This window comes from Dromaius novaehollandiae, chromosome 9 (genome assembly GCF_036370855.1).
Source record: "Dromaius novaehollandiae isolate bDroNov1 chromosome 9, bDroNov1.hap1, whole genome shotgun sequence".
Classification (NCBI taxonomy): domain Eukaryota; kingdom Metazoa; phylum Chordata; class Aves; order Casuariiformes; family Dromaiidae; genus Dromaius; species Dromaius novaehollandiae.
In genome coordinates this window covers 26,530,884-26,544,710 of record NC_088106.1, presented here as the reverse complement: position 1 = coordinate 26,544,710, position 13,827 = coordinate 26,530,884, and the positions used below count along the sequence as shown (strand labels likewise).

Genomic DNA, 13,827 nt, shown 5'->3' with positions numbered 1-13,827 from the left:
AGCATAGTCGAGAGTTATATTCTTTACAATGTCAGATTTATTCATATTTAACAAGTAGAATGCAAACAGAAGAAATGGCGTTATTTAATGTTTAAGGAGGCTACATCCAGGCACTTGTTTTAGTCTGCAGACCATTCAGACTTGGAAATGTACGATTTCTTTTATATGTTCTTTCTATGCTTGATGTGCATACCAGAGCAGCTCTGATCAGTGGTGTCCACAATTTTATTAGCTTTATTGGAGTCTCGCTTGCAAGACTTTTGTCTGGCTGGCTGATGCTTTTTGTCTTTTAAAATGTGTTCTGTTTCTTTGAAGTTAAGATGGAGCCTGATTCAGCAGGACAGAACTGCAGTTCTGTGGGAACCCAAGAAGGCCAAGCAGCAGTAAAGACAGAGGAGAGCTCAGAACTTGGGAATTATGTTATCAAGTAATTGTTCATTTCTCTCTGGAGAATTCTTATCTTTGGAATACTAGGGGGAATGGAAGAGATTCTGGGAATGCATGCAATGGTATTAGAAATTTGAGTCCAAAATACAGTATAAAATCTTCTGTTACATATGCTGTTTTATCATTGCTAATCCTCTTGGCTAGCGTTCATTTCAGACAGTACTGCAGTATTTTCTTTGTAAATGGATTTGTATTCAAGGCTGCTGAAAGAGAAGAAAGTTACTTTATGATTTGCAGTTGTTTAGGGGATTGCTAAAAACTCAAATTTCTAAAGCCTCTTTATCATCCGTGATTATCATTGCTTGCATAATTCCTGTTGCCATTGTGTGTTCTTACTGGGGTCAGACTGTGGCCAATGAAATACAGGTTAAAAAAGAAACATCTAAAGTAAGTAGGAGAACTGTTTGTCTTACTGCCTCTCTAGTCTTGTCAAGCTCATACATTTCTGCAGTTACTTAATATGAGGCCTGACTTGGCTCAGAATCGGAATTGGATAATAAATACCATCAAAGTGTTTGTTTATTTGATGCTGTGAAGTCCAGTGCCTTATTTGTGATGCTCTTGTAAGTAGTTTCTGGAGGCTTTTCACCAGAACTCAGTTTGTATGTTTCTTGCAATCTGTAGGACATCTCTTGATTCCCCCAGTGGCTTACTTTCCTGTCTCCATGTTTTGAAAAGTGTTGTTATCCTGACATATCCCTGTAGACATTTGCCCGATGGAGAGTATGTGTAGGAGACAGGAATAATTCTCAAATCAGTACGCACTTGGAATTATCTTAGTCATAAAATAACTGATGGAAAATACAGTTCTGTTTGTTATGACTGATTAAGTAAAATTTGTACTTAAACTCCTGTTAGCACATGTTTTAATGTTATAGCAGATGTGCTGAATGACATCAAATGAGCCAGTTAGCATACTCTTTCCCTATAACGGAACATCATAAGAGATGGACGGTTAATAAGCAGCAAAAGAAAGTACAAAGCTTGCCATGCAGTGTCACATGTTCCTGCTGGGCCAACTTGCAGTAAAAGGTGCTTCTCATCTTCTCAAAACAATGTTGCAGATTGTGAGAAACAGTGCAGTGATATTGCAACCTTGTGCATCTGGTTCATCACTTCTAACAGTATTCTTCATTGTGATTCTTTCTATTCCTTGCAGCATAGAATATTTGGAGAACATCCAGCAGCTTTTAACCGCAATAGTGAAGAAGGTTCCATTAATTGCTGAAAAAAGTAAGCAGTGAATGAAAATGCTTGTTTTGCTGTTTTCAGTGCATCAACAGAATGCTTTGTGTACTCTGTAGCTACAAAAATTACTAAAAATGGAATGAAATACAGCCACTGTCCTAGAGAGTTTACTTCAGGGGTTATTCTAACGATTTTTTTAGACTCAAGTCCATCCAATAAAGTCAAGTGTGTTGTCAGCAGTTATTAACTTTAATCTCTTTTTCCATTAGAAATAGGTCATATTTGCCCACACAATGGCTGCAAGCAGGTGCTCTTTTACCTGGTTTTGTCCTTAAAAAAAAAAAAAAAAAAATTGTTAGAGACGTGTCTGTTATGCTAGGGTTTCAGAAATGCTTGCAAATGTGGGAATGTATCTCAGCATTAGAATATGGTTTTTGTTATTGCTGGGGTTTTTTTGTTCTTTGCTTATTTTTTTAACCAAAGGTGGTAGTTTACAGAGAACTGATTTAATCTTTTATGACACTTTATAATAGCATGCCTCTTCCTCATGTACATAGCTGAAAATGTGTCAGTTTTCTCTGGTAGCTAATGCACTTTGAAGAGGAGTTCCTGGAGACTGGGTAGGGTAGAGCCTCTCAGGGAAAGGACAGTGGGCAAAGTAGGAGTAGGTAGCACAGTAAAGCTTCTGTTGTATACTGCTTTGGTGCCTATAATAGCATTCATGAATCTCTGGCTTGGTCTGGCATGACCCCTCCCAGTGTTTTGCCAGGAAACCTTTCACTATTCCATTTTTATGTTGCAATTTGTTGGCCAAAAAGTGTTTTGAAAAGAAAGAGACTTTGATCAATAACACAGTCTTACAGGTCTACCTTTAATTAGAGTTTTTTGGAGAAGGAGAGGCTTAAAACAGCACTAGGCCGCAGGTATCTGAGTATGCTGACCACTAGGGATGCTGTTTGTGCATCTAAAAACCAAAGTGTCTGCTGCACATGTCTATGTGTTTATAAAGAGTTGTATCAGCATTTGAAAAAGTTACAGTCCTGGGTCCTGTGAGCATGAAACGCAGAGAACCCGTTTCCCCTTTTCTCTCCATTAAATACAGCACATCCAGAATTGATCTGATTTCAGTCATTAAAATTTGATACTGTTTTTTGGCTTTGCCCTTTCTAGGTGAAGATGCCAGCTCCTTTTGTGCCAGTTCAGTGGAACAGTACTATAGCTGGAATATTGGGAAGAGGAGGGCAGCCGAGGTAATCCTCTCCTCCTGTGTTTTGTAAGCAGTCATTAGGGATGCAAGAAGGATTTTTGAATTACAGAACCTTCATTGTTGTTGGCTGTTTTGTTTTCTGAAGCACTGTCAAATTCTAAATGGAAGCATTCCTCACTGCAAGATGCACTGATTGCTGTTCAGGTAGTGCTCCAGTTTATTGTTCAGAAGCTTTCTCAAATAGAAGGGACTCTGAAGGTCAGTTTTCTGTTGATTCCAAGAAAGATGTTTTTGAAACACTTTAAAAATCAGAATTTTTGCAAACTGTCCTTTTACCACTTCATACTCATCATTCCTTTGTGGTATATCATGGTCATGGAAATTTTCCCCAGCATACTTTGTCTTCCTTACCTCTTTTTGTGGGATTATGTCTACTTTCTATAGAAAGAGGATTGAGAAATCTGACTTAAGAAGTGCTAGTACTGAAATAGATTATCAGTTCGTCAAGGATAAATATCTCAACTCATCGCGATCTTTTAGTATTGTGGTTGTTATGTTATGTCCCACTATTTCTTAATAGTTTTGTCATCTTGCTGTAGACCTGTCTAGGGAAAATAATAAACTGATTAGACACTCTGCTGTCTCCAAATTAAATGAACAAACAGTTTAACCAAAAATGTAGAGAAGCATCTTTTGCTCTGGTAGGCTTCTTGCACTGTGCTATCTTAAAGTGTTACTTGCAAGATGAGACAGTTGAAGTCAAGACAGAAGTGTGTCTTAGTCCCTGTAAAGGGATGTCCCTGAGACAGGGCTCTTTCTAGAGGTTTTGGTTGGATGAGAAAGCAGAGGATGCATGACCTGCCCAGAGCTGCCAAAGATGTCAGGATTACAACCATCTCCCACATTTATTTTTCCTTGCTATTCTGATTTCTGGGAAAATGATGTTCCTTTTGTTTTCCTTGCATCCCAAATTATTTTTCTGGGCCACAATCTGACCTTAAACATTGTAGCCAATGTGAGCTTTCCCTTTGGTTTGTGTCAGTGGCAACGAGCAATGACAGTGAGAAAGATCCTGCAAGAAATCATAGAGAAGCACCCCAGGTTTCACAACGTTACACCCCTGAAAACAAAACACGTGGTGCACTGGTGTCGATGCCATGGCTACACTCCACCAGACCCCGAGACCTTGCGGAACGATGAGGACTCGATCGAAGACGTGCTGACACAGATAGACAGTGAGCCAGGTGAGTATGGAGGGACAGCAAACTCCTTTTTGCCAAAAGCATTGTTCATTGAACGGCTCAAGACTGTGCTTGTGCACATTTGTGCTTGTTCTTCAGGAGAAAGAGGTTCTTACTTTCTTTGTTCTTTTAACTTAATTCACCTGGAGTAACAGAAGTTAGAGAGATCCTAAAGGCAAATATAGGAGTGAAGCTATCCCTTGCTCCTGCCAATCCTGATGCTCTCTGGCACCTCTTTGGGTTCTGCTGTGCTTTGGGGCCCTTGTGGGCCCAGTGTAGACAGACCTGGTGAGAGATGATCCTGGCTCTACAGTGTAACCATTTGTAAGTGGGCACGCGAAGTAAGCATAGGGAGTAGTGACGCTTCCAGAGCTGCCCCTGGGTAAGCTTAGCCTCTGTTAAAAGGCTACTGTGCAAACAAACTGAATGAGCTTCAGATACAAAAAGCTGTCTGGCAGTGGCAGCATGGAGCTCAGTGGGGGGTAATTTACTTCCAAAAGTAAAGTAAATTGCCCTGTGTGAACCTTCATGTGCTATTACAGCTGCTACGTTATTCCACTAGGGATAGCTGTGGGATATCCACGGTACACTGCAGTCTGTTTTAAACACTTGTCTTTGATTTCATCTCTTCTTTCCATTTAGGTTCCCTTGTTTCACCTTCAGATAATCCCTTTCCCAAAGCTGAGTGTTTTTCTGTCCTGATCATGGAAGGATTTAGATTATTTCACAAAAGAGTGTGGATTTGATTATTCTGTGCGAAGTTTGGTCCTGTGTTGCAGTTGTTGAAGGTGGAAATGAAGCCTACATCCAGTTTTTAATCTTTTTGTCAAAATAACTAGATTTGTGCTTGTCCTTGAAAACAAGAATCTGTTTACTGCGTAGCTTTCCACAAAAGGTTTTTTTGCTTGCTAGAGTTGAGCATGCAGAGAACAGGGCTACCCTTGCATACTTCCACTGGAAATCTGTCTTCTGATTTTTCTTGAAAAGCATGATAGTACTTGTCATAATGCAAAAGATGACTTAGTGTTACATGGTGCCTATACAATAAAACTCCGTTTCTCTAAGTTGGAGACTCTGGGTTGAAGAGCATCAGACTGCCTTGCCAAAATGCTTTGATTGCCTGTCAAAATGCTTCTGTGAGACTATTTAGGACACTTGCATTAGCCTGGTATTGTTTGAAGTGCAACCTTGTTGATTGGTGTAGGGGCAAACGGGGGAAAGCACCAGGAGTTTAATGAGGACATAATTAGAGGGCTCTTGATGACTATTTGCATTTCTATTCATCCATACGTATAGTAGGAACTACAAAAATAACCTCCAGTTACCTTAATTTCTTACCATATTTTGGATGTATATCTGTTTATAAGCACTTTTCCCATAATCTGTCATATGTTTAATTGATTGCTTCTTGTTCAGAATGCCCTTCATCTTACACCAGTGGTGAGGAGCTGTGCCGAAAACTGGAGGAGCTGCAGCAGTTTCTGAAACGAGAACCAGAACATGAAGAGGAAGTAGATATTCTCAACTTTAGTGAGCCATTAAAAATAAACATTAAAAAGGAACAGGAGGAGAAACAAGAGGAGATGAAATTCTATTTGGCTTCCTTGCCTGCATCAGAGTTTGTGAGGGATACAGCAGAGAAGGTAATGAGTGCACCACACAGCTAGTAAGAACCGCTGCTAAGCTAGCGGTGGCTTAAATTTTCCTTTCGTTCACCTATTTGGCCCTCTGGGTGCTTTGGCATGGTTTTTATAAATGGCCTGAAAAAGTGGCCCCTCTGGCCTTTGACATTTAGCTGGGCAGAATCTGTCCAGAAGGCTAGAAGCAAGGAGAAAGGAGGAAAAAGGAGCACTTGCACTGAATGCCTCCTGTCCCGTCATGTGAGAGTTTGAGGCTTGTTGCTTGGACCAGTGCAGTTACCAGTGGCTCCCGGAAGGGAGTTGAAGTGAAGCCAGGAGCACAGCAAACTTCTCTGCTGCTTGTGTTTCTTCTCCCTGTTCAAACTTGAGTGAAGGAAAAGGAGAGAGCGGTTTCCTCTCACAGCAGCTGGAAGGAAAGAGGAGACTTGTTCAGCTAGTAAAAGAGAGCATGCTTTCTGGTATAGGGCAAGAGACTGAAGCAGAGGGGGTTCCTTGCAGCAGCTATGGCAGAAAGAAAGGTATTTCCCTTTCTGCCTCAGAGACTAACCTCAAGGGGCAAAAATTCCGTTCGCTATTGTATCCCGTCTCCTGCCATGTAGGAGACAAGGGAGCAGGCATGATGGGAGTGTACTGGGAGATGAAACGCTATTTGATGCTGAACTTTTGTGCCGGGAGTACTGTTTAACACTGTTTCAGTTGGCATAGTAAAGTGCAAGGAAGAGTGCAAATACATGGATTGAATACATGTAAGGAACTTTCATTCTCAATCCAAAGATGCAGTCTGTTTTTGTGTGACTTTCTGTAACAAAGATGAAAATCTGCTTTTGTTTCTTCTGTGTTTTAGAGACATCTCTGCAAGCTGTTCTAATCAATTTAGGTTCATTTTCTCCAAACTTTTTTTTTTTTAAGTGAAGCCTGAGCTTATGCTGCCCTAAAGTTTTGCAGTGCATGCTTGCTGTTTTTCTAACTCTACCCATTGTGATAGATTGTTTCTAAAATTATCTCATTGTCATCTGGACTGTAGCAAATGTCGGTAGTGTTACTTGATGTACTAATTTGTCAAATGGTTTTTTTTCCTCTCATATTTTCTAGATAGGAATTTCTTTTCAGCCTGCTGAGGTGCACAAGAATGTTTATGCATCAGTAATAGAAGATATGATTTTAAAGGTAAAAAATTACTTCACAATAATAACTTTCCTGTAGCTGTATTAACCCAGTAATGTTTAAAAACAAAAAAAAAGAATGTCCATATTAATAGGCATTTGTCAAATCAGGAGATGCAGAGTCAAATGTCAGTCTTTGTGCACATATAGAAGGATACATAGCTGGATGAAGAGAGTCATGCACTTCTGTGTGTGTTTCTAGCTGATCTGTTGGCTTGGACTTAGAATAGTGATTTGCAGCTCTTAACCTCCAGTAAGATACTGACTTATTCTGTAACTTTGAAAGTACCACTTACTCTCTCCTACTCCTCAAATTTGTAAAAGAAGAAAGATGACCTGTCACACCTCTAGAAGACTTGATTATTTTGTGAGAGGGTTAGATATCTTTTTCTTAAATACTGTTCAGTTTCTTTTTGCCTGGGTTGTCTCTAATGGGACACTGCTGAATTCCTGAAGTCAGCAGAACTTCTCCCTTGTACAAGGAACCATTTATCTGTCATACTCAGGGCTTTGCTGTATTTCAAACTAAAGACAATTTTTGAGGTTGTTTATACAGACTGTTGCTTATCAAAAGATCAGTTTTTATAAAAGCTAATGGATTCCAGGTTTTCAGTTATGTCCAGTTATGCCACTCTTCCTGACTGAACATCCCAGAAACCTCTGCTCTGCTCTTGATGTAGGCACAGAGAGCCAAGAGCCCTAATTAACTTCTGACTGAACCTAGATTAAGCAAAGTGTGTAGGGCATGTGGCTGCTGTCCGCCTGCTGTCCAGGCTGGGAAGCCAGCCTGTTGTTCAAGTGTCTTGGCAACACGCAAACCTGCTAGCCCCAAACTGTGGCTAACAAGCATGGACTGACTCCCAGAAGAATATCTGAATCCTCTGTGTAAAAACAACATATTGTTTGTAAAAGGCCAGGCCTGAAAATGCTCTCAAAGCACAAACTCTGTTAATACTGGATCCACCCTGCTGTGCACATACTGCTCTGCAGGTCCAGGAAGAAACCAGGCTGGGCAACTGCAGTCATGAGTTCTGCTCCTCCTCCCTTTCTTTCTGTTAAGTGTACTCAGTTCTTATCACTGTGCTAATAAAAATCATTTGGGTATCTTGAACTGCCCCTACTGATTTGATAAGCCAAAGTTCCAGTGTTCAGTTATACTGATACTCAAGCAGATAGCATGTAGCTTTTCTCTTTCCATAATGCTGTCGCCTAATGTTGCCTTTTGTCACAGGCCACTGAACAGCTTATGAGTGATATTCTACGGCAAGCACTGGCTGTAGCATACCAGACAACTCCTCACAACAGGTACGGTGGCTTATTTCCTCTTGGACCGCTTACATGCCAGCACTAAGGGCTGAACTGCTTGAAAAATTTTGTCAGATTTTGTGCAACTCAGAACATATGAGCAAGGGACTTACAGATGACATGGGACAGTATGTATGTATGAACTGCATTCTGGGAAGATCAAAGCCTTAATAAGGAGTTTGTCATCTCCTGGCTCCATGGTGACAAAGGGGTGGGAAAGACAGTCCATGTGAAAAACTGAGACAGGACTCTCCTGTATTGCCACAGAGAAAAGTAGATGAACCATCTTTACCGAGCTATATGGAGGAACCTTCTCAGTCATACCCAGTTCAGGTTCCAGGCTGGCAACTTACCCATGGCCAGCCAGGGCTCAACCAACCAAAATAATCTTGTCTGTATTTTACTGATAGAATTTTTCCTGGCTCAGACATTGAACTCTTTTTATGGTAACCTTTAGCCCACATTTGACTGCCAATCACTAGCATGCTCTGGAATAACTTGAAACTGAAAAAAATAAGACTTTCAGAAAATGCTTAGTTTAAATTTTTATTTCATATATATAATATACACATGCACATGTATGTATTTATGTATATTTACACACATATAATGTTTTGCTATAGAAGTTCAAGAATTATACTTCAGCACTTCATTTTCCTGTGCCAGTGCCCAAGGTGTATCCCTCAGTCATTTGAGAAAGGCTCTTTTGTGCTGTGATGTTTTAATGCGTTTTCTGTGTTGTTGTAACACCTGGTCTGTTATCCTTTTTTGACTTTTTGACTTCTTTCTTCCTGTTAGTAAAATTATTGCCTTGCTGCTTTATAAGCACTTGTCTTTTTAAGTATTGTGATAGCATCTTTGATTCGTTCCCTGCAGGACTCCGAAAGAGATCACAGTGATGAATATTCACAAAGCCATCTGTAATATTCCCTTTCTTGACTTCCTCACAAACAAACATATGAAGATACTAAATGAGGAACAATGAAATAGAACAGAGAAGATGCTACAGGAAAGGTGGATTTATGACGGAAGTTGGGATGACAAATCCAGTATTTCTGTAGGACACTATTATATACGTTTATAACATTGGGCTACTAGATTGTTACCTCCAATTAAAGATGCACCTTAATGCAACAAAATGATGCTCTGTTCCAAATCAAGTTGTTAAATGTCAATGTTTACTCAGTAAGTGTATGTTCAGTGGCTGAACAAACATTGTCAATTTGCATCAAGTTGCTAACTGTGAGAGACTCCACAGGCCTAGTACACGTGATGACAGCTGTGTTGATGAGGTTGAGCGTTTTTTTGGAAAAGAAATTATTCTTTGTTACTTCACCTGCTTTTTGGTACAGACTACAAATGAGTTGGTCTCCACATGCAGTGGGCAGAACAGTTGCATTGGCACACTGAATATGAGCAACTCCAAAGGCAACTTTTGAAGGTGGGTTGTTTGAGTAGGTGGGTGGTTGGTTGGTTAGGTTTGGGTGGAAGGCTGATGGCTGCAATAAATTCTGCAGGTCCTGCTTGAGCATCATGTATATGACTGATAACACAGCTGGATAGGCCTCTTACTAGCTTATTCAGCTAAGTGTAACCTAATCAAATTCTTTGCCTGTCTTAAGGAGATGTCAGATCTTTCTCTCAAGCACCCCAGAGAGGATGAACTGGCACATACTCAATCTAGATGAATAAACCATGGTCAGGCTTGGTCAGACTTGACTGGCCGCTTGTCCTGCGTGAGAAAGGAGAGCCAAAGTAGCTTGGAGAGGACAGTATCCAGTGTTTGTGGGCTTGGACTGGCTGAAACCCTTTACTTGCCCAGCAAGTGCCTCCCCAGTCTGCCAGAAGTTGTGGAATCTTAAGCTGGAGGGCAGATGAGCAGCTCTGTCATACATGTGTTTTGACAGCATTCACTGATGACCAGCTTTGATTATGAAGTGGTGTGGGAGCAGCACCACTTCGTCTTACATTCTAATCAACACACAGAGACCTGATCGGATCAAAAAATCTCAGAGATCTGTTGCTTGTGGGGAGCACCTCTGGTGTCCTGGCTGCAAGAAGAAGTTCTGCTTGTAACCACAGCACTTACCTGTCTCGGGAACATCACTGGTATAGAAGACGCGTCTGCAGCCTGGCTAATGATAGCTTGCTGGAGAAAGCTTCACTGGCAACATCGTGACCACCCACACCCACTGCCCTCTGCCCGTCCTCTATTGGTGCTTGCTAGTAGTGCGAATAAGCCATCGTAAAGTTGCTGGGGCCCCTGTTGGACTGAGGCTTTCAGGGTGCTTGCTTCGTCGGGTGGGTGGAACGTAGGTCAACAGCCAGAACCTCCTAGGCGCTGATCTCAGCTAGGTCATTGATTTGCTGCATGGCCTTGGATTTAATCACTCTGTGCCTCAGTTTCCTCATTTCTCAGGATGGGGAGCAGGATACCTACCTCACAGGAGTGTACTGAGGCCTCACTCTTGTTGGTGCCGTGCTTTGACAATGCAAAGCTTTTTATAAACGTGAAACTACAGTTACCTTTCTTGGCCTGGGATAGGAACATAAATCTTCAACATAAAATCTTTTGGTGCTTTTTGGGGCTAGAAGGTGGATGATAGTAACTCCAGCTGTGTGCAGAAACAGAGGAAGGTGGTTCAGTTACTGGGTGGTTTCAGGCTTCCAAGGAGAGCTCGCTTAGGTTTGATGCAGTTCTTCAACTGCAGAAGGTACTGCGTACCTCAGATGAGATACCACCTATCTTCTTTATCTTAAATAAAACAAGGGTCTGCAACTAGCCCCTCTTAGCCCCTCGGAGCTGACAGGGAGCTTCAGTCAGCTTGAAAAAGAGTGGCAGAATTTGGCCCTTGAACACAGGAAATGGAACTGACGTCTGAAACCCGAATTGCATTCAGAGTAGAAGGACTTAGATGCCCCCTAAAAAGGGCATTTCAGATGCTCTGGATTTGAAAGATAATCCTGGCTTGTTTGGTAAGCCTGGAGCAAGATTGCGTGCACAAATAAGTGCTCAGTGTGGCCCTGACATTAGTTTTTCAGCTGAGGTCAGTGTGAAGAGATTGAGCAGTGGTGATTATGTTTGAGCACAGTGCTGAGAGTAGGGAGGAATCCAAGTAGCTGGAGAACTTGGGGCCTCACACTGTTTATAGGCTGTAGCAAACTCAGAAGCCCATACAGCTTTCAGACACTCCTGTACATAGCTTGTACAATAGAGAAGAACATTTTCGAGATCTCTCTCACTGTCTCTACAACAGCCTGCAGGTTGTGTGGGAACAGCCTTTCGTGCAAACTCAGTCGTGCTATGATGTTCTGGAGTGACACATGCATGTCCAGTCCCTTGTCTCTTATGGGCTTAGTTTCTGGGATTTCAGTGTGCCCAGAGCAGCTCTTGATGGAGGAGCTTGCTTCAGGCATCTGTTTGCAAATCATGGCTTCTTTGCCTGTGGCCTGCTTTTCTGTAGTGCTGAAAAATGGAGTTTCAGACTTTGAGTCCTGAACCAGGCCATGAAGCAGACAGGTAAACGCCCGTTGTTCTTAACAGGGTTCTTGCAGTGAAGATCTATTGATACATTTCTGAGCAGCCACAGGTTATTCTCCTAGGAGATGCTTTATTAATAATATATAAAGTTTGCTAAAGAAAAAAAGAATTCGTTAAGAGCAGATAGAAAATAACACGTTTGTTTAGTCCTGCAGATGTAGACTATGTTTGCGGTAAGGTCTTTGAATTTTGAAAAATGGTGGGAGAAAAAAATGTCAGCAAGAAGTTTCCATCAGAATTGCTTGGAAATAAGTGAGAGGTTGTGGAAATTTCATACACCCAGTTAGGTGTAGAAGAATTGGAATATTATGGTATATTTCTCTGGCTTTCTAAAGAGTCTTAATACAAATTAAAGATCTCTTTACAAATATTGCCCCTATTTGTAATGCTGAGTGTTTAAATCCTTCATGTTATCTGTATTATACTGTATAATTGTGTAAGATACATATGTTTACAATAAATTCTTTTATTAGCTGTGATAGGATTGTCTGACTGTCACTGGTACTCAAAACCAGTTTCTCCAAGCCCCCAGGTTTGTGTGTCCATTGCATACTTGGAACATTTTAATTAGTTTTGGAGAAAATTTGGTGGATCTTGAATTCATCTGAAGGAAAAGGTAATTTTTGCCCTTTTCTAGTTGTTTCTAAAAGGTTTTGGGAGGTTGGGGGAAGGGGAGTCAGAAACTCAAGAAGCTGAGCTCCCCCAACTTCTCATCTTGCAGGGTGGCTTGTAGAAACAGCAAGTATTTGGTTTGCTGTGAGTTGTGTGGAAGATGAAAGAGGAATGGAAAAAAGTAAGAAAAGATGATTTCTCAGTTTGATTGACAAGATTGTGGGGAAAGAAAATCTTAGTTGACTGTGAGCAGTTTTCACGCACTGTTGTCTTTGAGAGTGCTGGAAAACAGATTCTTGTTAGTACTGAATCCCATAAAAGAGCCCCCTCAAGCTGAGCGTAAACTGTAGTGCCTCTTACAGTGCCAGCGCCGAACAAACGAGAACGCAGCCATTGAAGGCTGACTGTCCTGTGGATTCGGTTGGTGGTGGTAAAGCTTTTTGGAATATTGTAGCTGATGCCTTCACTTGTGGATGTTGCAGCCCTCTTGCTTTGACACGTTCATAAATCTATCTACAGGAAATGGTTGTCATTTGCAGGAGATGAAAACGCGTTCATGTGGAAAACCTCCTGCAGGCGCGTGCTCATCGGGATTTTTCTTATGCTCTGTTATTAGCCTTCCCTTTTGGCAAGGAGGGTCTCTGCCAAACAGCTGCCATCTGGCTCTGATTCTAAGGCATATTCATGGCTTGCTGCGGTCTTCCCAGTTGGCAAAGGCCTGAAATCAATGGGCCGACTTGTAATTAATGCCTTAGTCTCACGGCTATACAAGCAGTTGCAGTGCTCCCAGAAGATGCTGTGCCATCAGCTTCCGAAATGAAGTAATTTGTATAGGGAGCTAAGCCAGGAGCAAATAGCGTAGCTGTGTCACCGTGCACTGACTTGGTGATGCAAAAGAACAAGCCACCAGGCATGAGGGATTGCCTAGCCATCCTGTGCCATCTCTGTTCTGGAAGCAAGCACAACCTCTGGGTCAAATGGCACCCATGTGTTCACCATAAATTGTATTGGTCCTTTGGATCTTATATTACTATGTGATGGCCAAAATAGAGAAAACCTGTAGGGATAAGACGGAGGTAATAGACTTTCATCTGGTTGTTCATCCTACAAGAAATTCATGTAATGCAAAGAGAAATCTGCAGTTTATAAAAGGGAATCTTTTTACATACCCAGAAATCATTAATATGTTGCTTCTAACTTTTCAGGTATTCAGCTCAGGCAGTGAGAATTGGCCTGAGTCGTTGAGTACATAACATACCAGAGCTTCACCTGAGCATGCAGAAGTGCGGATGTTCCTGGCTCCCTGGGGTAACAGGTAGCTGGCACAAACCTCGCTCTCAGCATCCCAACAGGCCAAGTGTTGCTTGCCAGCAGGAGATGAAACAAAACAAGCATGTTCAATGGCACGCTATAGGTAGTGAATTACAACGGTTCAGGTATAAAACCTTCCTTTTAAAGGAGTTTTTCTGTGTCAAATAACCCT

General features: G+C 41.5%; 1 protein-coding gene across 5 annotated transcripts in view; it reads left to right on the top strand.

Moving 5' to 3' along the window:
* YEATS2 (YEATS domain containing 2) overlaps positions 1-12,211 on the top strand; it is a 53,284-nt gene extending 41,073 nt beyond the window's left edge. For all 5 annotated transcript variants that reach the window (XM_064516966.1, XM_064516965.1, XM_026109589.2 and 2 more), the window contains 8 exons: positions 316-427; positions 1,607-1,680; positions 2,806-2,885; positions 3,885-4,086; positions 5,500-5,726; positions 6,816-6,890; positions 8,118-8,191; positions 9,068-12,211. In XM_064516966.1, the coding sequence (XP_064373036.1) occupies positions 316-427; positions 1,607-1,680; positions 2,806-2,885; positions 3,885-4,086; positions 5,500-5,726; positions 6,816-6,890; positions 8,118-8,191; positions 9,068-9,176 (953 nt within the window). In that variant the 3' untranslated portion in view covers positions 9,177-12,211. The remainder of the gene's footprint in view (positions 1-315; positions 428-1,606; positions 1,681-2,805; positions 2,886-3,884; positions 4,087-5,499; positions 5,727-6,815; positions 6,891-8,117; positions 8,192-9,067) is intronic.
* Positions 12,212-13,827: the final 1,616 nt, after the last annotated feature.